The sequence below is a fragment of the Salvelinus namaycush genome, chromosome 25 (genome assembly GCF_016432855.1).
Source record: "Salvelinus namaycush isolate Seneca chromosome 25, SaNama_1.0, whole genome shotgun sequence".
Taxonomy (NCBI): domain Eukaryota; kingdom Metazoa; phylum Chordata; class Actinopteri; order Salmoniformes; family Salmonidae; genus Salvelinus; species Salvelinus namaycush.
Window position 1 is genome coordinate 10,024,538 of NC_052331.1, and position 26,087 is coordinate 10,050,624.

At 43.0% G+C, this 26,087-nt stretch overlaps 1 protein-coding gene across 1 annotated transcript in view; it reads right to left on the bottom strand.

Annotated features, from left to right (window-relative positions):
* Positions 1-3,801: 3,801 nt before the first annotated feature.
* psmb5 (proteasome 20S subunit beta 5) overlaps positions 3,802-26,087 on the bottom strand; it is a 30,965-nt gene continuing 8,679 nt past the window's right edge. Inside the window, 1 exon segment of the mRNA XM_038964331.1 lies at positions 3,802-4,055. Coding sequence (XP_038820259.1) covers positions 3,802-4,055 — 254 coding nt within the window.

The window sequence follows — 26,087 nt, forward strand, 5'->3', positions numbered from 1 at the left end:
AACAATCCCTACCACGGATAGTGTTGGGTGTTCCATTACTCGACTCCTCTATGGGAACTTTGTGTTATTTAGAATAGCCATGGAGTCATTATTCCTTCATTACTGTTTAGTATCATTAGAGTGTCAGACACAGACTGCAATTTAAGCTCTCCAGATCTGCTAACTTGGTCCTTCTATAAGTTACCTGATGTCCGCTTCGTAGAAGTCATAGGCTGCGTCTCAAACGGCACCCTATAACCTAAACTGTATAGTGCACTACTTTTGACCAGAAGTAGTGCGCTATATAGGGAGTAGGGTGCCATACATTATCATATATTACTTTCTGTGTGAGTGAGTGGGTACTTACACAGAACCCTAGAACATCTGTCCATCACGCCGTCCGAGCCACTAGAGTCTGTGTTAGTCGGCAGTGCCATTGCCACGTCCATCCCTCCGGATCATCTGTCAATGGCGTCCTCCCCTCCTCTCTCATTACCCTCACATCCACTTCCAGCCTGAATTACAATTGCAGAGTCAGTAAACAGGCAGGAAGCCGAGGGGCTGGGCCTGAGTAATGAGCTCTGAGGTGTTTAATTAATGCCTCCCCTTCCACTGGTGTACTGGGCGGGCGTTCAGGCCAGAGGGAGATGGCATTGATCGGGCTGGGCCTGAATGGACCTGCGGGGTTGGTGGAGGGGGAGGTGGGCGATGGGCCGAGGTCACCCTGGGGGAGATTAAGTGGAAATCTAGGAGAAGAGAGGAGAGGACTTCACGCCTCGCTGCAGAGTCTGGCTCTGGCTGAGATGGGTCTGCAGAAGCCTGGCAATGAATGTCAAAAACCCTGCAGTCCTTCGAGAAATTTCAAACCTCCAAAAACACTGTACTTTACTTCCCCCAGATACATGCAGGCAGGCAGAGAGCTAGCCTATTTCCATAACTAGAACAGCCGTTGATGTGATGAATCTAAACTGAAATAATTTAATCGTGTATGTCATAAACTAGTCATTTGATGTTGGATACATGAACATGGTGCTCCGTACACCACACTGCCATGTAGCATATACAGAATTCTAAAAAGAGATTTGAATTTGGTGCACACCCCCCACATACAAGGTCAGACACACAACAACTTAAATGATGTGTCATCCTGACAAATGTTAGTACATACAAACAATACCAAGCACTAAAACCAGCAGGCTCTCAGAATTCTCTTGATACCCTGAAAAAACAACCAGAAACAACCAGAATCGAGATGCAATCCACTCTTCAGTCCTACAGGGCATGATGGTCACCACATATTAAAGGACAACAGCAATAAAAACAAGTGCCACATAGGAGTAAGTGGACTGGCCATGGCAGAGACCATCGCTCTTACTGCCATCTCTTTAGCGGCTTCTTTTGACCCTGTGTCTGTTTGCCTGGGAGGCCCTTATGTTGCTGACGATAAAACAAACAGACATGCCACATTTATACAGTCAGGTGTCATGACAAGGGCCAAACAGCCCTGAGCCCCGGGGCTCCTCTGGGACACGTTGTGCTAATAGTGGAGCTATCATTATCACCATCACCATCATCAAGAACAACATGCAGCAGCAACTGTGGCAGCAACACACTATAAGTGCCTAGAAAGGACAAGGACTGACTCGAGAATGGACCAGACCTGTCAGACTACACATAGAGACCGCCAATGTTTTCTCAGTGAGGCTTTATTCCTTCGTGCAGCCAAATTAATTGATGGGAAAGCCATTGCCAAAACCAGGAGAGGGGAAAACAGGCTCGAGGACACCGCGCAGCAGCAGCCGCCACTGCCGAGCCCAGAGGGATGAAAAACGGCACCTCTCAAATGAGGCGAGAGCAGCAGCCTCTTGCGCGACCGATGATAGGGATGCGCAAAAAGCACGAACACAATTATCCCTCGAAACTGGCACGCGTTTAAGGACTCGAGCACGCTGATTACACGACACCCCAAGGGCCTTCGGGGTGGACACGAGACAGCGCGCCCAGAAACATTACCTCAGCCAAATAACACTTCTCATTTGTTTTGTTGATGTACGTACAGCATCCAGGATGAGAGAAATTAGTAGCTATTACTCTGGTACACTCAATCATCACCGACGGCACACACTCGTATCATTGTGTTTTTCTCTATGATCTCTGAGCTCACACCTTCAATGGGATAACGGTTTTCAGATAAACATGAAGTTTGAAGTGGATCTGTGCTCATCCAAGACTCGCCTCCCCCAGGAGTCTTGGCCTTAATCAGATCGAGTGGCTGAGACCAAAATCACATATGACCACCTGACAGATGGCATATCGTGGGCACAGAGGTTATTTTCTGACACTGAAAATCATCATGCTGGCACCTTCCAATATCGCCAGCTGGTCTTTTTCTAAATGCTCGCTCTCATTTAGGTTCAAACAATGTTATTTTCACCATTTGTCACGCCATCCCCCGATGTCACAATCCAGTAGTCGATTTTAAAGCATTGTGAGTGGAGAGAGCAAATCATAACGGAGGTAGTGACACTGAAAAATGTCAGACATTGAGAGCCAAATGGCCCTATACGATGGGTGAAGACCTCCAGTCATGGCTGGCTGCAGGTTGTATAGGCGTTCCATTCCAGTTCTTCCATACAAGAAAGCTCATCATGCTCGAAAGAGAAGACCAACATTAGTTTAATACTTGAATCATGTATTATAAATCCTGCACTTATCCTTAAAATAGTCTATACCCACATTACCTTTCAGTGTCATATCAAAGTGGTCTACTTACCAGTAAATTAAGTGCTCTGTATGATTCCAGCTTGCCATTGTGATTGTGTGGGTCCACCATGGTGTAATTCTCATCTCTTCATTTACTCAGCGCAGAGAGCTGGAAAGGAAGGCTCATTTACATTTATTGAAATCCCATTTATATTCCATCTGCTAACTATCCACCTGTGAAACTAGTTTTTAACCATGGCTGGAAGGTGCAGGGGCTTAGATGGCTACCAATCGCTTTTATTAGTGTTTATTTCCCGCCATAAAACCACTGAAGGGGCTCACACAGCCCCGCGCAGATCATTACATTGTAAAGCACAGTGACAGAGCGGCATATAACATTAGCATTGAGAGGCTAAGTGTGTCGGAGAGAAATAAAAAAAATACATTTCCCTTCCAATTAATGAAAAAAATATATATAAAACCATTGGAGGGGAAGTTAAGTGAGGGGGAAAATATACCGTTTTCCACACAGGAAGCACAATTAGCGATAGATATGTAATTAGCATCTCCTATAGTTGAAAGGTAAACACTGCAGCTACTCCCCAATGATCACAGAGCAGGGTTAGAGCTATAGCTGTAGGTTGAGGAACAGAATACATCAGGATCTCAACAGAAAATGGAAGGAGCTATATCAAGGGATGGAGAAAAGAAGAAAAAGATCAAATGACAGAAGTGAGAATGTGTTGTGTGTATGAATAAAATACACATCTACAGTAAACACAGGAGGAAAAACAAGAGGACGTAAATCAAATAAAAACACATTTCATGTTTACAAAAACATCACAAGGTTTTTCTGAGAAAAGATTTGCTTTCCCAGTTTTTGTTAGAAGGTAGATCTGTAACATTGTAAGAGATGCAGACTATTCCTACACCGAGTAAGACGGATTTGACTCATCAGCCTCTTCACTAGAAAACGGCACCCCCTTTATGAAACACGTTGTGTGTGGGAACTGCAGCAAACTGTTTGCGAAATGAATCCAAATGAATAAAACATTGCTGCTATATCATTATCAAGCTTCCTGATTATTACTATTCTTCATCAATCCCTCCTTCCCCTCTCTATATGTTCTGTTCCTGGTATTGGTGGTGCAGCTTCAATACGTCTTCCTGGTTCAGATTGACCTGTCCTCCGCTATCGGCGTCTCGGTATGTGGCCTGGTAGATGGCTCTGCGGCCCAGCTCGCACGCCTCCTCTACAGACATAGCCTGTCTCAGCCCGCTGTCCACCACTCCATACGCATACATAAAGCCAGAGCCCACCGCAAATAAGTCTCCACACACACGGTTCCCCTCCGAGTCCACGTAGTACAGCCCTAAAGAGGAAGGAGACAGGAGTCAGTCTGTACCATCTGACATTCAGTGAGGGGCTGGGAGTATAGCAAGGTAAGAAAGCAGCAAGGTTCGTTGCACAGGCTTCATGAATTCTGACTCAGGTGTTGAACTCTGTCAGGGAAATTGAGAAGGTGTACACACACACACACTTCTCTCACACACACATAATAGATCCACACACACAGTGCGTTGCGGTGCCCTCCAGAGGGAATGTGAACAGCTGCATCCTCTCCGAGTAAACCAAGCCCAACAAAACCTGCTGATGAAGCGCACCCCGACACGCTGCCGGTCTGTCCTCCGTCCCTCCCCGGGGAACTGCTCCAGGCCTTATTGATCCCTCCCAACACATCCAAATGAATTATCGACCCGTACCTGGTCCAAGCAGGTGACCTGACCTCGGAACTCAGAGGAAAGACAGCGAAAGAGATGGCCAAAGAACAACATCCACACAATAACAACTATATTCATGTTTACACTGCTCACTCACATAAGCTACACTTGATAATGCACGTGTAACCCTCTCACCAGGCTCGAATTTGACTCTCACGATATTAATGTAACGCTCCTCCTCTTCGTCTGATGATGAGGAATAGGAATCATCGGACTAACACGCAGCGTGGTAAGTGTTCATAGTAAATTTAATCACATAAACTGAACACTGAATGACAAAAAACAACAAAGAGAGTGAACGACACGAAACAGTCCTGTAAGGTGAAAAAACACAAAACAGGAAACAACTACCCACAAACACAGGTGGGAACATGCTACCTAAGTATGGTTCTCAATCAGAGACAACGATAGACAGCTGCCTCTGATTGAGAACCACACACGGCCAAACACAAAGAAATAGACAACATAGAACACCAGAAATAGAATGCTCACCCCAACTCACGCCCTGACCAAACCAAAATAGAGACATAAAAAGGATCTCTAAGGTCAGGGCGTGACAGTACCCCCCCCCCCCCCCCAAAGGTGCAGACTCCGGCCGCAAAACCTAAACCTATAGGGGAGGGTCTGGGTGGGCATCTATCCGCGGTGGCGGCTCTGGTGCGGGACGTGGACCCCGCTCCACCTTAGTCTTGGCCCACTTAGGTGGCGCCTCTGGAGCAGAAACCCTTGCAGCCGACCCCGGACTGGGAACCCTCGCAGCGGGCCCCGGACAGGAGGGCGACTCTGGCAGCTACGGACAGGAGGGCGACTCTGGCTGCTCCGGACAGGAGGGAGACTCTGGCTGCTCCGGACAGGAGGGAGACTCTGGCTGCTCCGGACAGGAGGGAGACTCTGGCTGCTCCGGACAGGAGGGAGACTCTGGCTGCTCCGGACAGGAGGGAGACTCTGGCTGCTCCGGACAGGAGGGAGACTCTGGCTGCTCCTGACTGAAGCCCGTCGCTGGAGGCTCCGGACTAGAGGGCGTCGCTGGAGGCTCCGGACTAGAGGGCGTCGCTGGAGGCTCCGGACTAGAGGGCGTCGCTGGAGGCTCCGGACTAGAGGGCGTCGCTGGAAGCTCCGGACTGACGGGCGTCGCTGGAGGCCTCGTGCCATAACTCCTCACAGGAGGCTTCGTGCCATGGATCATCACTGGAGTCTTCTTACCATGGATCATCACTGGAGGCTTCGTGCCATGGATCACCAATGGAGGCTTCGTGCCATGGATCATCACTGGAGGCTTCTTGCCATGGATCATCACTGGAGGCTTCGTGCCATGGATCATCACTGGAGGCTTCTTGCCATGGATCATCACTGGAGGCTTCGTGCCATGGATCATCACTGGAGGCTTCGTGCCATGGATCATAACTGGAGGCTTGGTGCCATGGATCATCACTGGAGGCTTCGTGCCATGGATCATCACTGGAGGCTTCACGCCATGGATCATCACTGGAGGCTTCATGCCATGGATCATCACTGGAGGCTTCGTGCCATGGATCATCACTGGAGGCTTCGTGCCATGGATCATCACTGGAGGCTTCGTGCCATGGATCATCACTGGAGACTTCGTGCCATGGATTATCACTGGAGGCTTCGTGCCATGGATCATCACTGGAGGCTTCATGCCATGGATCATCACGGGAGGCTTCGTGCCATGGATTATCACTGGAGGCTTCATGCCATGGATCATCACTGGAGGCTTCGTGCCATGGATCATCACTGGAGGCTTCGTGCCATGGATCATCACTGGAGTGGAGAGACACATAGGAGGCCTGGTAAGTGTTCATAGTAAATTTAATCAAATAAACTGAACACTGAATGACAAAAAACAACAAAGAGAGTGAACGACACGAAACAGTCCTGTAAGGTGAAAAAACACAAAACAGGAAACAACTACCCACAAACACAGGTGGGAACAGGATACCTAAGTATGGTTCTCAATCAGAGACAACGATTGACAGCTGCCTCTGATTGGGAACCACACACGGCCAAACACAAAGAAATAGACAACATAGAACACCAGACATAGAATGCCCACCCCAACTCACGCCCTGACCAAACCAAAAGCGATACATAAAAAGGATCTCTAAGGTCAGGGCGTGACAATTAACTTACGTAGAATATCTCAACAACATGGGATGTTAGGTGAGAAGGACATCTCAAATAAGAATCCCTATTGTAAACTATCTAGGGTGATGACAAATAGGGTATTAACTTCAGATGGAATGATTATAGATTTTTGTTATTGTATAAGTATATACTTTCCCACGCATTAAATGAAATTGAAACAGGAAATGACTCCACCAAGGCAACATACATAAGGTTCAAGATGTGTATTATTACATTTTCAATGCACCACATCAAAAGAAATACAAATAATAAACCCCAATGAGTCGTGCACAACCCATGTCCAAATTATTTCAAGCTTGCTTAACTTCGTTGGTGCGCGTTGGAGCTAAAAAAAAAAATTACGACACACATAAAGTCCAGAAGCACCCCACCGTTGTGGTTACTCACTACTCGTAGATATTCCCTCAGCGAAGTATGGCAGTTCTGTGCAGATTTCCTCACAAGATCCACAGCAAGCACAGCTATTAATGCAGACAGTACTCTTTAGCAGTAACCGATATCCCATGGGAACATGAACTCGTTAATCTTTCCCAAGCAATTCTCTCTCGGTTTCACACGATTCTAGGCTAACCTCAAGGCTGTCAAATAAGTCTTTCTTAACAAAATTATAACAACTCTCTTATAAAATAAAATCGTTATTTCCCTTCAAAACTCGGTAGCTATGGGTTTGGTTCAATTTTTATTGTTTTCTTTTATTATTTTTCTTCACCAACGGTCATAATGTAATGTCCATCCTTTTCTCATCTTCTCTCTCCCTCTCTTTTTTCCCCAGGCCTCCTGTTAACCAGGTCAACTCTCCCATTGGCCACAGCTTAACAAGCGACCATATTGGGCAAAACTTCAACTCAAAAGTAAACCAACCTATTCACTTATACATCACCAATTAATTATAACAAATAAACTAAATACTTGGTTCCAACAAGGGTATTAACACAAGCATACACACACACACAGTCATAATGAAGGCTGGTGTATCTGCAAGGATGACTTGTGAGACAGTTTGTTCCCCAACGTGACTCGCAGAGGGCTTGATCACAGTGACGCAGTGGCAGTGACTGGCACCACCAGCCTGCGTGGTGTTGCTCCACCAGAGAGCCCACCTACAGATGATGAATCAGGAAGGGGGAAAAGGCCTGTTTATCTCAACACCATCACAATGTGAACCTGTGAGAATTGTGGATCGCACACACAGGCTAGTGTTGCACGGTATACCAAAACTAGAACAACGATTTGGTACTAGGATTTCTGTTCTTTTCAGGACTTCTGTCAAATGTGTCAAATTGTCAAATTGGGTTTGATGCAAGAAACCACTTTACAAAATAAAATGCATCATTATTCTCATACCATTATTAGAGAAACAGACAAATTACACTACCCTTTGCCTATTGTCTACTTAGCTTACTCAAGACTGTCTCAAAATACAACACTGCCCCTTTAAGACATAAAAAAGCTCTTTACCTGACTTGCTTTTCAAAGATGGATAGAAATGCACACATTTTGTGCTCTTGTAGGAATCAATCCCTCCCCAATTGTTGACTAGAAATAACTGGGCTAATAACTCACTAACTAGCAAAGAATATGAACAAATGTGCACATGCAGCTCTCACTTTGATATCAAAACAAACACATCTACTCACAACCACTCATGCTATAAACACAGTCCAGTTCAAAGTGAATGGCACAGATCCATATATGGCACATTGGCTTAATGCAGCTCTGATTGGTTATGGTGCACCGGTCTGAGTACGGGCCTGAGTCATGCCTGTCAAAGCAATAGAATCCTACTCCAATACGCTCTACCTACAAGAAAATCTCTCGCAGTTAGTTTTGCATACTAAATCTTGCATAGTTTGTTTTGTTTCGGTATGTTACATTGAAAGTGGCTAATACTGTTTTTATTCAAGCACAATTCCCACAGTAGCGCGAAACATTGATAGTGTTAACTAAAGGAGAAAACTTGTGTGAAGAAAGTTGAGTGAAGTTCAATCTGCTGCTACTCTGCATGGGCTGCACCTGCGCAGCTTAGAGAGAACATTGGTGGGAAGCGGGAGGGCGGGTGGATGGGTTATCTTTGTCTGCATTTATATGATTGTTTTTGTACCCGTAACCCCCCTCTGAAAAAGAAAAATGACAAAACTTAAAGTTTTTTTGGCCAAACCAGCTTTATTTTGGTGTCCTCTGTTTACAATCTACTGCCTTGATTCCATCTGAAACACACTGAAATTATTGAGTTTCCCTCCCAGATTTAAAAAATGTGTTGTGGTATCGTGTTTACAATTTAAAATGACTGAAAATGTATACATTCAGTGTATTGTTAGTTTTAGGGGATATCATCTAGGCCTATATGATCATGGCTATTTTCTAAGAGAACATTAAACCTTTTTTTTTTTTTTCATTTAACCTGTCTTCTGTTGAGGTTAAAGTATTTTACTGCAAGATATGAATTGCCACAATTACAGTATGTTTGTTCTTCAAATTAAGTATTTTATTAAAACAGCAAAATTAAGTAAATAGGCCAAATTATCCCCAATGAAATGCGTAAGGTTACATTTAAAATCAAACAAATTGTGTTTTGGGCACTTTATCAAATGGAAAAATGGGACTAAAATCAAACAGAACAGATGCTCAATTAGGTTTTGGGCCCATATGTGTTAAGAGATCAATGCTGTCAGTTAAATTAGTAAAATCATTTCAACATGTGCCTGCAACTCTTTGTGAATTGCAGTGTCATTTAAAAAAAAAATTAAAATGTGTTTAGCTAACCCACAGATTTCTTCATAAAGAACCTTGTAAGAGTCTGCTAACTTCCACAGGCTTCAAGGTTCCTTTTAAGAGGCATTTTGTCAGCTATCTGCACCACAGGTATGATTGAGGAATGATGCAAGTGTTAATCATGGGCTTTGCTACACAGAAAGCAGCAGTTTACTACTCCATTGTCAACACTTTGATTAAATTAGTAGACCTATATCAATATCTTAGAAAATACCATATAGTATTATTAGCTTTTAAAACAATTGTTTTCTTTTATCATATTTTCGACCAGAGTGGGGATATCGCTCCACTAGCCTAACTATTGTTCCTGCAGTGAGGATGATTCACTATCTTCATTGAACGTTTTCATAATGTATCTGCAGATAATCGGCAAAAAGCTTACTAGTATGCAAATTAAGGAGCCAAATAAACAGCTCTTGATTGATTTCATACCGAAAATACTAACTAGCTCTTTAGTTGACTTGTCGCGATGCAATACCATGGACATATAACTACGTTGTATGAATGGCGACGATATGAAATTGACTTTATTCAAACAATTCGACACCATTTATAAACTAGTCAAGCTTCCTGTTCGTCAATCAAATCACAGTAAGCCTATACGCCAGCACTTCGTGGCTGAATATGAATCACGCTAAATTGAATAAATGGTGCCAGAAAACAATAGGCTTAGCGGATTTCGAATCATCGTTACCACATTATACAGGACGTGCAAATTGACTCACAGACGATGAAGGAGCTTCATGCTCTCTTCCTACGTGAAAATAAATTAGCCTGCAACCACACTGTACACAACACACACACACACACACAAACAAAGGTACAGGAAGGCGGAACAGACAGCAGACTGACAGGTGCCTGTCCTATCAATAGATAACTAGAAGATGCATATGCCTATCGTTCATTCTAGCGGGAGAGGTTTTCCGAATTTAAAAGTAGCATAGTTAATTCATATCATTCATTGTAGCGAGAGAGTGCGTAGCTACATTTTTTTCTGACTTGCGAATTGTTAAAAAGTGGCAAAGTTAATTTAAGTGGAAAAAGTAACCGGCTGAAAATGTGTGTGTAACCGGCGCTAGTGGAAAACACTGGGAAATTGGTTATTTATCATCTGTAGATCAGTGAAATCAACCAAAACAAGTTCAACTCAATGCATAAACATACTCCTATATAATATGCATTAATTCACCTGTGTTGTGAATAGGCCTAGACTACATCTTGATTTACCCAGTTAATCAATAGAGATTCACCATTCAAATACATTGCCATTATGTAGTTAGATTTTATGATTGACTCATTAATGCATAGATGTACATCAAATTTCAACATTTTTGAGAGCCATTTTTTTTACTAGAAAAGTACATTTCTTGAAGAAAATATGGTGTGCTTGCTAGATTGTTTTAAAGTATTTATGGTTTTGAAAAAAGTTATAGTAGTGGTAGTGTCTGGTTATAGTTGGAAAAAGTAGGTAGATTTAAAAATGTATTGATTAATTGGCTGATTGATTGGATAGCCTTAACATGTAAAAGTTGGTTTGGTGTCTCTAGCTTGAACGGTTCAACAGTTGTTGGTGGGTTATTTTTATAAGGGCACAAGGCGAGGCCCAGATGCAGACATGGGAGGCAGATGGTTTGAGTCTTTGATATTTATTCATAATCCAAAAGGGGTAGGCAAGAGAATGGTCGTGGACAGGCAAAATGTCAAAACCGGTTCAGAGTCCAGGAGGTACAGTGTGGCAGGCAGGCTCAAGGTCAGGGCAGGCAAAATGGTCCGGCAGGTGGGTACAGAGTCCAGAAAACAGGCAAGGGTCAAAACCAGGAGGACTAGCAAAAGAGAATAGACAAGGCAGGATCACGGGAAAAACACGCTGATTGACTTGGAACATACAAGACAAACTGGCACAAACAGACAGAAAACACAGCTTTAAATACCCAGGGGATGATGGGGAAGATGGGTGACACCTGGAGGGACAAGCACAAGTGTAACAGTTTAACTTTAGTCCGTCACCTCGCCCCGACCCGGGTGCGAACCAGGGACCCTCTGCACACATCAACAACTGACACCCACGAAGCATCGTTACCCATCGCTCCACAAAAGCCGCGGCCCTTGCAGAGCAAGGGGAACCACTACTTCAAGGTCTCAAAGCGAGTGATGTAACCGATTGAAACGCTATTAGCGCGCACCACCGCTAACTAGCTAGCCATTTCACATCCGTTGCACAAGGACAGGTGAAACAGATCAGGGTGTGATAATTTTATGCTGATAATGCAAATGTATATAGTTATATTTGATAAACGTTTAATAATGACAAGTCAGGATAGCCTGAACATTTGAACATTGGTTTGGTGTCTCTACCTTCAACGGTTCAGGTTGGTGGGGTTTTTTATGCTAATTTATGTAGGCAAGGGGTGGCTAATTTGAAGAATCTAAAATATATTTGAATTTGTTTAACACTTTTTGGTTACTACATGATTCCATATGTGACATTTCTTGGTTTGATGTCTTCACTATTATTCTATAATGTAGAAAATAGTAACAATTAAGAAAATACCCTTGAATGAGTAGGTGTCCACAATTTTGACTGGTACTGTAAGTATTCAGACCCTTTGCTATGAGACTCGAAATTGAGCTCAGGTGCATCCTGTTTCCATTGGTCATATTTGAGATGTTTCTACAAATTGGAGTCCACCTGTGGTAAATTCAATTGATTGGACATGATTTGGAAAGGCACACACCTGTCTATATAAGGTCCCACAGTTGACAGTGCATGTCAGAGCAAAAGCCAAGCCATGGTCGAAGGAACTGTCCGGAGAGTGCCGAGACAGGATTGTGTCGAGGCACAGATCTGGGGAAGGGTACCACAAAAAAAATTCTGCAGTATTGGTGGTCCCCAAGAACACAGTGGTCTCCATCATTCTTAAAATGGAAGAAGTTTGGAACAACCAAGTGTCATGCCCTGATCTGTTTCACCTGTCCTTGTGATTGTCTCCACCCCTTCCAGGTGTCGCTTATTTTCCCAGGTGTATTTATCCCTGTGTTTCCTGTCTCTCTGTGCCAGTTCGTCTTGTATGTTCAAGTCAGCCAGCATGTTTTTCCCGTGTTCCAGCTTTTGCTATTCTCTTTTTGCTAGTCCTCCCGGTTTTGACCCCTGCCTGTTTCTGGACTCTGTACCCGCCTGCATGCCTTGACCTCGAGCCTGCCAGCCACTCTGTACCTCCTGGACTCTGAACTGGTTTTGACCTTTTGGATTACAATAAATATCAAAGACTCAAACCATCTGCCTCTGAGCAATCGGGGGAGAAGGGCCTTGGTCACTCTGACAAAGCTCTAGAGTTCCTCTGTGGAGATGGGAGAACAATAAGCAGAATTCCACCAATCAGGCCTTAATGGTAAAGTAGCCAGACGGAAGCCACTCTTCAGTAAAAGGCAAAACAGCTCGCTTGGAGTTTGCCAAAAGGCACCTAAAGGACTCTCAGACCATGAGAAATAAGATTCTTGTCTGATGAAACCAAGGTTGAACTCTTTGGCCTGAATGCCAAGTGTCAAGTCTGGAGGAAACCTGGCACCATCCCTATGGTGAAGCATGGTGGTGGCAGCATCATCATGCCGTGGGGATGTTTTTCAGTGGCAGGGACTGGGAGTCTAGTCAATTGAAATAAATAATACCCTAATCTATGGATTACACTTGACTGGGCAGGGGTGCAGTCAAGGCTGGGCCTTGGGAGCCAGGCCCAGCCAATCAGAATGAGTTTCCTCACAAAAGAGCTTTATTACAGACAACACTACGCAAATCTGCTTTTAGTTTCATGCACCGTGTTCCTGAACAAAATTCTAAATACATTTCATCTTGATGTTCTGGTGCCGTTCGGGCAATTTATTTTTGGAGGAATGTAACTGTGGGTGATTTGTGATGTTTTATGTTTAGGTTAGACCCAGATGCAGACTGTGTCGAGGTAACAAAAGTTTATTACAACAACAGCGGCAGGCAAATGACAGGTCAAGGCAGGCAGGGTCAATAATCCAGAGAAGGTGTAAAAGGTCCAGAACGGCAGGCAGTCTCAGGGTCAGGGCAGACAGGGGTCAATAATCCAGTAAGGTGGGGTAAGGTACAAAACAGCAGGCAGTTTCAGGGTCAGGGCAGGCAGAACGGTCAAAACCAGGAAAGACTAGAAAACAGGAGCAAGAAACAGGCAGGAGTAGGGAAACAAACGCTGGTAGGTTTTACGAACAAAACGAACTGGCAACAGACAAACAAACACAGGTATAAATACACAGGGGATAATGGGGAAGATGGGTGACACCTGGAGGGGGGTGGAGAAAATCACAAAGACAGTTGAAACAGATCAGGGTGTGACAATTTGTGCTTACCATGACTGTATTGTTGCATTTTAATGTGTGAGAGTGTGTGTGAGATATATATCTCACATGTCTTGTGTTTATATATTGCATTATACAGGGCACATTTGGAAAATAGACCTACGTGTCAATATATCTTCCCTGTTAAATATACTACCGGTCAAAAGTTTTAGAACAGCTACTCATTCAAGGGTTTCTTTATTTTTACTATTTTCTACATTGTAGAATAATAGTGAAGACATCCAAACTATGAAATAACACATATGGAATCATGTAGTAACCAAAAAAAGTGTTAAACTTATTTTATATTTGAGATTCTTCAAATAGCCACCCTTTGCCTTGATGACAGCTTTGCCCACTCTTGGCATTCTCTCAACCAGCTTCACCTGGAATGCTTTTCCAACAGTCTTGAAGGAGTTCCCACATATGCTGAGCACTTGTTGGCTGCTTTTCCTCTGACTCATCCAAAACCATCTCAATTTGGTTGAGGTCGGGGGATTGTGGGGGCCAGGTCATCTGATGCAGCACTCCATTACTCTCCTTCTTGGTAAAATAGCCCTTACACAGCCTGGTAGTGGGTCATTGTCCAGTTGAAAAACAAATGATAGTCCCACTAAACCCAAACAAGATGGGATGGCGTATCTCTGCAGAATGCTGTGGTAGCCATGCTGGTTAAGTGTGTCTTGAATTCTAAATAAATCACAGACAGCGTCACCAGCAAAGCACCCCAACACCATAACACCTCCTCCATGCTTTACGGTGGGAAATACACATGCAGAGATCATCCGTTCACCCACACCGTGTCTCACAAAGATACGGCGGTTGGAACCAAAAATATCACATTTTGACTCATCAAACCAAAGGACAAATTTCCCCTGGTCTAATGTTCATTGCTCGTGTTTCTTGGCCCAAGCAAGTCTCTTCTTATTATTGGTGTCCTTGAGTAGTGGTTTCTTTGCAGCAATTCACCCACGAAGGCCTAATTCACACAGTCTCCTCTGAACAGTTGATGTTGAGATGTGTCTGTTACTTGAACTTTGTGAAGCATTTATATGGGCTGCAATTTCTGATGCTGGTAACTCTAATGAACTTATCCTCTGCAGCAGAGGTAATTCTGGGTCTTCCATTCTTGTGGCGGTCCTCATGAGAGCAAGTTTCATCATAGCGCTTTATGTTTTTTGCGACTGCACTTGAAGAAACTTTAAAAGTTCTTGACATTTTCTGTATTGACTGACCTTCATGTCTTAAAGTAATGATGGACTGTCGTTTCTCTTTGCTTCTTTGAGCTGTTCTTGCCATAAAATGGATTTGGTCTTTTACCAAAAAGGGCTATATTCTGAATACCCCCTACCTTGTCACAACACAACTGATTGACACAACTGATTGGCTCAAACGCATTAAGAAGGAAAGAAATTCCACAAATCAACTTTTAACAAGGCACACCTGTTAATTGAAATGCATTCCAGGTGACTACCTCAGTTGGTTGAGAGAATGCCAAGAGTGTGCAAAGCTGTCATCAATGCAAAGGGTGGCTATTTGAAGAAATCTCAAATATAAAATATATACTTTTTTGGTTACTACATGATTCCATGTGTTATTTCATAGTTTTGATGTCTTCACTATTATTCTACAATGTAGAAAATAGTAAAAATAAAGAAAAACCCTTGAATGAGTAGGTGTTCTAAAACTAGTGTATTATATCTGTATTTTTTAAACATGTTCATTTTTGCAAATGTAAAATTGTTAAAGTTAAAAAGCATACATAGAAATCTAAGTAGGGGCAGTCTGATCATCTCATCGTTGGTTTGGAGTTGATAGCTTAAAGTTTGAATTCTTCGAAAATATTTTCTCAAGCTATCCGAACTGGGGCAGTCTGGACATTTGGAAGTTGGTTTCGTGTTAATAGTTTAAATCATTGAAGCTCTATAATAAGACTATAAGAGAAATCTAGAGTTGTGCTTTGCCATCAGCAAGTACATTAATGATAATGAACTCAGAAGATGCCCAATGACTGAACAGATCAGTAGCGCAATTTCTGTCTGGATCATGTGCTGTTCTGTGACTTTAGCTAATATGCTTTTTTTTGCCGTAGTATCACGTATCATGATGGTATTGAGTATCGTGATAATTAACAAATAAACCATTGTCAGGTTTAGTATTGCCAGGGACCTCACGATGTGATATCATGATAATTATGTTATGATCCCTTATTGTTATTGTTGTCATTACACAATCAACTTCAATCAGTGTAGATGAAGGAGAAGAGACAAGTTAAAGTAGGATTTTTAAGCCTTGAGACAATTGAGACATGGATTTTTTATGTGTGCCATTCAGAGGGTGAATGGGCAAGACAAAATATGTGCCTTTGAAAGGGGGTATGGTGGTAGGTGCCAGGCACACCGGTTTGAGTGTGTCAAGAATTGCAATGCTTTTAGGTTTTTCAGGCTCATCATTTTACTGTGTGTATCAAGAATGGCCCGCCACCCAAAGGACATCCAGCCAACTTGACAACTGTGGAAAGCATTGGAGTCAACATGGGCCAGCATCACTGTGGAATGCTTCTGACACCTTGTAGAATCCATGTCCTGACAAATTGAGGCTGTTCTGAAGACAAAAGGGGATGCAACTCAATATTAGGTGTTCCTAATGTTCTGAAAACTCAGCGTACGTCTGCTGCAAAGAGACAAGATAACATGAGAAAATGAATTTTGATCAGTCAAGGAAATAGAAGTGCTAAAAAAAATGCTGTCTCCCTACTTAAAAAGATGAGAACAAGCTATAGGATGAAAAATACTGGAGTTTTGGCGCAGGTACAGCCAACTAGCGCCAGCTAACGCTTCCTACAGTATGTACATATTTTTTCTTTATTGATACTTTGAGTCAAATATTGATATATCGTCCACAAATAATGTAGCATCATATAACTATCGATTTCCCCCCCCCCCCCCATCACTACTAAACCTGGTATCGGTCCATAAGTACAAATTCTGGTGCACTAACACAAACATCTCAAAGAACAACCTTATGTCTATGCATTAGTATCCTGAGGATGCATTTATTGTGGCTGGGGATTTTAACAAAGCTAATCTGAAAACAAGGCTCCCGAAATCTTATCAGCATATCGAATGCGCGACCTGGGCTGGCAGCATTCTGGATCATTGCTACTCTAGCTTGCGCGACGCATACAAAGCCCTCCCTCGCCCTCCTTTCGGCAAATCTGACCATGACTCCATTTTGTTGCTCCCAGCCTATAGACAGAAACTAAAACAGGAAACGCCCGTGCTCAGGTCTGTTCAACGCTGGTCCGACCAATCGGATTCCACGCTTCAAGATTGCTTCGATCACGTGGACTGGGATATGTTCCGGATAGCCTCAGACAACAACATTGATGTATACGCTGATTCGGTGAGCAAGTTTATTAGCAAGTGCAACAGTGATGTTGTACCCACTGTGACTATTAAAACCTTCCCCAACCAGAAACTGTGGATTGAGGGCAGCATTCGCGCAAAACTGAAAGCACGAACCACTGCTTTTATTCATGGCAAGGCGACCAGGAAAACACGACCGAATACAAACAGTGTAGCTATTCCCTCCCTAAGGCAATCAAACAAGCTAAGCGTCAGTATAGAGACAAAGTAGAGTCGCAATTCACCGGCTCAGACACGAGACATGTGGCAGGGTCTTCAGTCATTCATGGATTACAAAAAGAAAACTAGCCCCGTCACGGACACCGACGTCTTGCTCCCAGACAAACTAAACAACTTCTTTGTTCGCTTTGAGGACTATACAGTGCCACTAACACGGCCCGCTACCAAAACCTGCTCCTTCACCGCAGCCAACGTGAGTAAAACATTTAAACGTGTTCACCCTCGCAAGGCTGCCGGCCCAGACGGCATCCCTAGCCGCGTGCTCAGAGCATGCGCAGACCAGCGGGCTGGTGTGTTTACGGACATATTCAATCAATCCCTATCCCAGTCTGCTGTTCCCACATGCTTCAAGAGGGCCACCATTGTTCCTGTTCCCAAGAAAGCTAAGGTAACTGAGCTAAACGACTATCACCCCGTAGCACTCACTTCCGTCATCATGAAGTGCTTTGAGAGACTAGTCAAGGATCATATCACCTCCACCCTACCTGACACCATAGACCCATTTCAATTTGCTTACCGCCTCAATAGGTCCACAGACGACGCAATCGCAATCACACTGCACACTGCCCTATCCCATCTGGACTATACCTATGTATACCTATGCTGTTCACCGATTACAGCTCAGCATTTAACATCATAGTAACCTCCAAACTCGAGACCCTGGGTCTCGACCCCGCCCTGTGCAACTGGGTCCTGGACTCTCTGACAGGGTCCTGGACTCTCGGACAAACTGAAATGGTCCCCCCACACAGACAGCGTGGAGAAGAAGGCGCCTCTTCAATCTCAGGAGGCTGAAGAAATTTGGCTTGTCACCAAAAACACTCACAAACTTTTACAGGTGCACATTCGAGAGCATCCTGTCAGGCTGTATCACCTCCTGGTACGGCAACTGCTCTGCCCACAACCGTAAGGCTCTCCAGAGGGTAGTGAGGTCTGCACAACGCATCACAAGCAAACTACCTGCCCTCCAGGACACCTACACCACCCGATGTCACAGGGAGGCCAAAAAGATAATCAAGGACAACAACCACCCGAGCCAATGCCTGTTCACCCCGCTATCATCCAGAAGGCGAGGTCAGTACAGGTACATCTAAGCTGGGGCAGAGAGACTGAAAAACAGCTTCTATCTCAAGGTCATCAGACTGTTAAACAGGCATCACTAACATTGAGTGGCTGCTGCCAACATACTGACTCAAATCTCTAGCCACTTTAATAATACAAAATTGGATGTAATAAATGTATCACTAGTCACTTTAAACAATGCCACTTTATATAATGTTTACATACCCTTCATTACTCATATCATATGTATATACTGTACTCTATACCATCTACTGCATCTTGCCTATGTCGCACAGCCATCGCTCATCCATATATTTATATGTACATATTCTTATTCATTCTTTTACACTTGTGTGTATAAGGTAATTGTTGTGAAATTGTTAGATTACTTGTTAGATATTACTGCACAATCGGAACTAGAAGCACAAGCATTTCACTACACTCGCATTAACATCTGCTAACCATGTGTATGTGACCAATAAATTTGATTTGATTTACATCTCTCATACAAATCCTCCTGGCAGGTCAGAGCACAGTTCCCAGGCCAGTTAAGGCCAGTCTATTGGAGAACTGTTCTTTAAGAAACTGCTCTAGGAAGTCACATTTGCTTTCAACTGGCAAATTGCCCCTTCCTCCCTCTGATAATCACTGAGCTCCTACCTTTGTGCTGGCATAATTTGCAATTTTTGGAGCCACGACTCTGAAGACTAAGGAGGACTTGTTAGAAATGTAATAGGAGAGACTTTTCTAAAAGCAACCACTTATGCTAAGAGGCACACAGGAAGGAGGAGGACAGCTCTTCGGGCCAGGCAGGGATAAAAGCATCAACACTTTCACATCACACCTGGAATCTATATAGAGAAAGCAGGATCGGATGAAAAAGAGAGGGAGGGAGAGTGCCTCCCTGAGAAGCGGCATAGAAGATAAGGAGGGGAGATGAGGGTGACACTTGTCGTGGCAGAACAAAAGGATTTAAGTTCATGAGCCCACATAAACCTGCAGGAAGGCAGCGGGCTGTGCGCAACGGAACGTTCCGGCGTAACGCCTCGCCTTCCACTCCACCAGCCAGGTGGCGGGCGGTTAAGCTCTTTTTCACGTCAACGCTGAGGAGCGTCAGAGTGACAGCCTTCAGAAGAGCATGGGCTGGCATCACAGATGAGCAGTTTCTGTCTGTCTGAATATGTCTGTATGTCCTTCTCACTAGAACACATCACTGGCTCCGCTCCGAGGGGAGAAATAAAGTGAAAAAAATAACATGCTTCAAAAACAGACGCACAGCCTCACACACGAGGGAGCAGCAGCTTGCCTTTACTGTAGTGCCAGCTATCTGAGCAAATCCACTGACTCACTCCTGAATCCTATGCGGTTTGGTTTTAAAGTGCAGTATTTGGCCGTCAATACACTATCTCGTCTTACTTAAGTTTACAGTGCATTCGGAAAGTATTCAGACCCCTTCACTTTTTCATGTTACAGCCTTATTCTAAAATGGATGAAATTGTTTTTTTCCTCCCCTCAATCTACACACAATACCCCATAATGACAAAGCAAAAACAGGTTTTTGGATTATTTTTAAAAAATAAACTGGAGTTGTGTTTTGGGTCATTGTCCTGTTAAAAAACAAATGACAGACCCACTAAGCGTAAACCAGATGGGATGGCGTATCGCTGCAGAATGTTATCGTAACCATTCTGGTTAAGTGTGCCTTGAATTCTAAATAAATCACAGACAGTGTCACCAGCAAAGCACCATCACACCTCCTCCTCCGTGCTTCACGATGGGAACCACATATTGCAGAGATCATTCGTTCACCTACTCTATGCCTCACTAAGACTCATCAGACCAAAGGACAGGTTTCCACCAGTCTAATGTCCATTGCTCTTGTTTCCTGGCCCAAGGAAGTCTCCTCTTCTTATTGATGTCCTTTAGTAGTGGTTTCTTTGCAGCAACTCGACCATGAAGCCCTGATTCATGCAGTCTCCTCTGAACAGTTGATGTTGAGATTAGTGATGCACGATATATTGGTAAGCATATCGGAATCGGACGATATTAACTAAAAATGCCAACATCGCTATTGGCCCAATGTCTAGTTTAACGCCGATGTGCAAAACCGATATCAAAGCTGACGTGCATACCTATATAACGTAGGTAGATGACGTAATGACGGCACGAAAAATACAGCATTCCTAACCTAGCCCACAATGTCTGCAATGTGGATCTATTTTGAAGTTTCAAATTGAAGATAACAAAAAGGCCACATGCAACGTTGGTGCTACTATTATCTCCCGAGGAGGGGAGAAAGTGAAATCTTTCAATACCACTAATCTAATTACTAATTTGAAAGTGCATCACCCCCAAACGTTCAGCGACTACTTAGAACAAAAGCAGAAAAAACTAAGCGCACACTTCCAACAACCTAACAAGTTCAAGTCGAGCAGTCATTTGAAAGAGTAAGAGAATTTCAGCGAGACAACTCAAAGGCGAAATCCATTAACGGCAAGATAACGGAATTCATTGCCCTTGACAATCAACCATTCTCTGTTGTGGATGATGTTGGCTTTCGCCGACTGGTTGAGCACCTCGAGCCCCGGTACACATTACTAAGTAGGGGATATTTTTCAGAAGTTGCCCTACCGGAGTTACAGAGTATTGTTGAAACGCACATCCATGAGCTACTTGCTATGGGCTACTTGCTATACACTGCTATTAGCTTCACAACTGACATCTGGATCAGCGATGTCAGCCCCCAGTGCGTTGACGAGGATTTCGTAGAGGAAAGTCGTATTGCATGCTCAAGAATGTGCTGGTTTTCCATTTCAATGGCATTTGAGAACATGTTTGAAACTTGGAAACATGAACACACTCCTAGCTCCATTTGAACAACTGCCTCGAGAAATAAGCTCATCAACTGCGTCTGCAGCAGACGTGATGATACCCTCTGTCATGTCATTGAAATGCCTGCTCAACAAACTGATGACAGACCGTGGGTTAAAACTTGCAAGAGTACTCTACTAGAGGCTGTGAACAAGCGAGTCGGTGGCATTCTCTCTGAGCCTCTTTACTGTGTCGCCACCATGCTCGATGCTAGGTACAAGGACCGCTACTTCGATACAGACAAGAAACAGGGTTTATGTGAAATGTTACAGACACAGCTGGACAAGATGGAAACGGACGGTTTTGATTATATTTTACTGGTAATGGGGACATACGTAAATGCCAACAAAATAACTTTTTTGGTCAGTCTGTGTGTGTGTGTTTCAACTATTTAACTGTACTAGAATGCTTAAAAGGCCGCCAAAATGTTCAATATTGGTAGCGTGTTTTTTGGCAAGGAAAATATTGGATATCAGTTGAGGCCAAAAATGGCATATCAGTGCATCCTTAGTTGAGATGTGTTTTTTACTTGAACTCTGTGAAGCATGTATTTGCGCTGCCATCTGAGGTGCAGTTAACTCTAATTAACTTATCCTCTGCAGCAGAGGTAACTCTGGGTCTTCCTTTCCTGTGGAGGTCCTCATGAGAGCCAGTTTCATTATAGCGCTTGATGGTTTTTACAACTGCACTTGAAGAAAAGTTCAAAGTTCTTGACATGTTCCGGAATGACTTACCATCTTTTAAAGTAATGATGGACTGTTGTTTCTCTTTGCTTATTTGAGCTGTTCTTGTCCTAAATGGACTTGGTATTTTACCAAATAGGGCTATCTTCTGTATACCACCCCTACCTTGTCACAACACAACTGATTGGCTCAAACGCATTAAGAAGGAAAGAAAGTCCACAAATGTACTTTTAACAAGGCACCCCTGTTAATTGAAATGCATTCCAGACGACTACCTCATGAAGCTGGTTGAGAAAATGCCAAGAGTGTGCAAAGCTGTCATCAAGGCAAAGTGTGGCTACTTTGAAGAATCTCAAATATAAAATATATTTGTTTTTGGTTACTACATGATTCCACATGTGTTATTTCATAGTTTTGATGTCTTCACTATTATTCTACAATGTAGAAAATAGTGAAAAAACCCTGGAGTGAGTAGGTGTATCCAAACTTTTGACTGGTACTGTAAGTACTCAGGCCCTTTAGTCAGTACTTTGTTGAAGCACCTTCGGCAGCGATTACAGCCTCGAGTCTTCTTGGGTATGAAGCTACAAGCTTGGCACACCTGTATTTAGGGAGTTGATATCATTCTCCTTTGCAGATCTTCTCAAGCTCTTTCAGGTTGGATGGGGAGCGTCGCTGCACAGCTATTTTCAGGTCTCTCCAGAGATGTTTGATCGGGTTCAAGTCCAGGCTCTGGCTTGGCCACTCAAGGACGTTCAGAGACTTTTCCCAAAGCCACTCCTGGTTTGTCTTGGCTGTGTGCTTAGGGTTGTTGTCGTGTTGGAAGGTAAACATTCACCCCAGTCTGAGGTTCTGAGGGCTCTGGATCAGATTTCATCAAGGAACTCTGTACTTTGCCCCATTCATCTTTCCCTCCAGCCTGAATAGTCTCCCAGTCCCTGCCACTGGAAAACATCACCCAGGCATGATGCTGCCACCACCATGCTTCACCATAGGGATGGTATTGGCCAGGTGCTGAGCGGTGCCAGGTTTCCTCCAAACGTGACGCTTAGCATTCAAGCCAAAGAGTTCAATCTTCATCAGACAAGAGAATCTTGTTTCTCATGGTCTGAGAGTCCTTTAGGTACCTTTTGGCAAACTGCAAGCGGGCTCTTACATTTTGTTGTGTAACAGCCACAGGGGCAAAAATAAATCTTGGTCGACCGAGAGTCGTCTGTTCTTTCAACCAATCGATTGGTCGAAATGTTAAGTGTATTTTTCCATATATAGACATCCTATGTGTTTAAATCAAATCATCTATATGCACTGAGCTTGTCTGATGCTTTAAGTGCACTGTTTGATGGAATAATGAAGACACACAAATGACTAGAGCGAGTCCGACCACAATTGATTTGATTGTGCCAGGCCGGGCCCAGACTTGCTGCACTGTGTCCATTTTTTTTTTTTAAATGGCTGCAAGTGACTTGGTGACAAGCACCCACTGTCTCTCTCCTCCCTGCTGCAGCGACCACCACAGAACATCAACAGTGTTAATCCCGCTGTCCGTGTTGCTGAAGCTGCAACATAATTACAGCTATTTCTGACTGAAATGTTTGGTTACCGAAATCGCCTCATATGTTTACGAAAAGCATTCCTTATTCACTCAACCCTTGCTCTCTTTACGTGACATGTATGCATCGCACGCATGACCTATAGCCTATTATAATCACATCAATAAATTGGTTATAACAAACTCAGAACACCGTAACACAATGACAGCAAAATGGATGCAGAGGACATGACAAATAAACTAAAAAAGGCGAATGTTTACTGGTTGCTCAGGAGGCAAAGGGGAAGTCAGATGTGTGGAATAAATTTGACTATTCCTGGAAAGTACTGGAGATCAAGAAAAATAAGGTAATGTAAGGAGCAAGTGCTGCGTGCATATTGAGTGTGACAAACAGGTGCTGTTAGATTACAATATAATTTTTCTGACCGTTTGGAACAATGTAAACACAAAATAAATTAGAAGCGTACTAGAGTCTGTTGTAAAGTTATTTTGGAAAATACTTTATTACAGCATAGACTAAAAACAGTCACATTTATTCCTGAATGCAATTTTCCTAAATAAAATGGATTATTATTTACGCAAATTATTCAAGTGTGCATTTTTATTTTATATTAAGCTAAAATGCTTGATTGCATTTCAAATCATGAATGACTCATATGCTGTGTGATGACATTAACAAATTACTGATTGATACAGAAGCATATATAACTACTGAAATATAGACCTAAGTAAATGACGGTATTAAGACTAAACATAATGTGCTCTTAGGCCTACAGTTCGATGGTGGTTATACAAGACTACTATACTAAGCCTACTAATTATAATGACATTACTTATTGTTATAATGATGATCATAATAATAACAATAAAAAGGAGATTGAAAAAAGGCGTAAAATTATAAATATGATTTTTGGGACAATTTGGAACAGTGTAAACACTAAATAGGCTGTAACGTAACAAAATGTGGAAAAAGTCAAGGGGTCTGAATACTGTCCGAAGGCACTGTTTTGGGATGATTTATTAAGCCAGGCACATTTAACAGTTAGGCTGTTGATTATAGACCTATTATAGATTATAGGTTTCCTCTCTCCACACTTTTCTTAGACAATTAAGGTAAGGACTGTTTTCTTGTCTCCTAACTCCACTGCTGCCTCCGCTACATTGTTCTCAACACCAACATGCGGACATCTAGGAAAAGACGCCAATTCAACAGCGCACCGATGTGTTTCAGAACCGCGGACAGTGACCGCTATCCAACGGAGGAGAAAGGTCATTTGTTATAAACTAAATGTATTAGTGTTGCACCATTGTTCTTACAGTGTAACCATATACAATTTCAGTAGCCTGTCTTAGTGATGGACTGTGCCATTCCACATGGCCTCCACAATGGATTTGTTCCCTCAGCATGAAGCGAATCAGACAGGTGTCTTGTACACCATGAACATTCAAATTTTTGGGCTACTGCTCGACTAAAGAAATCTTGGTCGACCAACAGCTTATCGACGAAACAATTGACTAAATGGGGTCATCCCTAAACAGCCTGAATACAAAATGGATTAAATAAAATTAAAATCTCACACAATACCCCAGCGGTTCCCAAACTAGGAGTTGCGACCCCATGTGGGGGTCGCTTGATATGAAAATGACAAATTTGATGAATTTCCAAAATTCTGTTAGAAAATACAATTACAAAATTAATATATATACACACACACAGACACACACACACACACAGAGCACCAAAAGTATGTGGCTATGTCAGCCACATCCATTACTGATAGGGGTAAAAAAAAAAAAAACAGCCATGCAATCTCCATATCAAATCAAATCAAATCAAATGTTATTTGTCACATACACATGGTTAGCAGATGTTAATGCGAGTGTAGCGAAATGCTTGTGCTTCTAGTTCCGACAATGCAGTAATAACCAACAAGTAATCTAACCTAACAATTCCACAACTACTACCTTATACACACAAGTGTAAAGGGATAAAGAATATGTACATAAAGATATATGAATGAGTGATGGTACAGAACGGCATAGGCAAGATGCAGTAGATGGTATAGTGTACAGTCTATACATATGAGATGTAGTGTAGGGAGAGTAATGTAGGGTATGTAAACATAAAGTGGCATAGTTTAAAGTGGCTAGTGATACATGTATTACATAAAGATGGCAAGATGCAGTGGATGATATACAGTACAGTATATACATATACATATGAGATGAGTAATGTAGGGTATGTAAACATTATATTAAGTGGCATTGTTTAAAGTGGCTAGTGATACATTTTTACATAATTTCCATCAATTCCCATTATTAAAGTGGCTGGAGTTGAGTCAGTATGTTGGCAGCGGCCACTAAATGTTAGTGGTGGCTGTTTAACAGTCTGATGGCCTTGAGATAGAAGCTATTTTTCAGTCTCTCGGTCCCTGCTTTGATGCACCTGTACTGACCTCGCCTTCTGGATGATAGCGGGGTGAACAGGCAGTGGCTCGGGTGGTTGTTGTCCTTGAT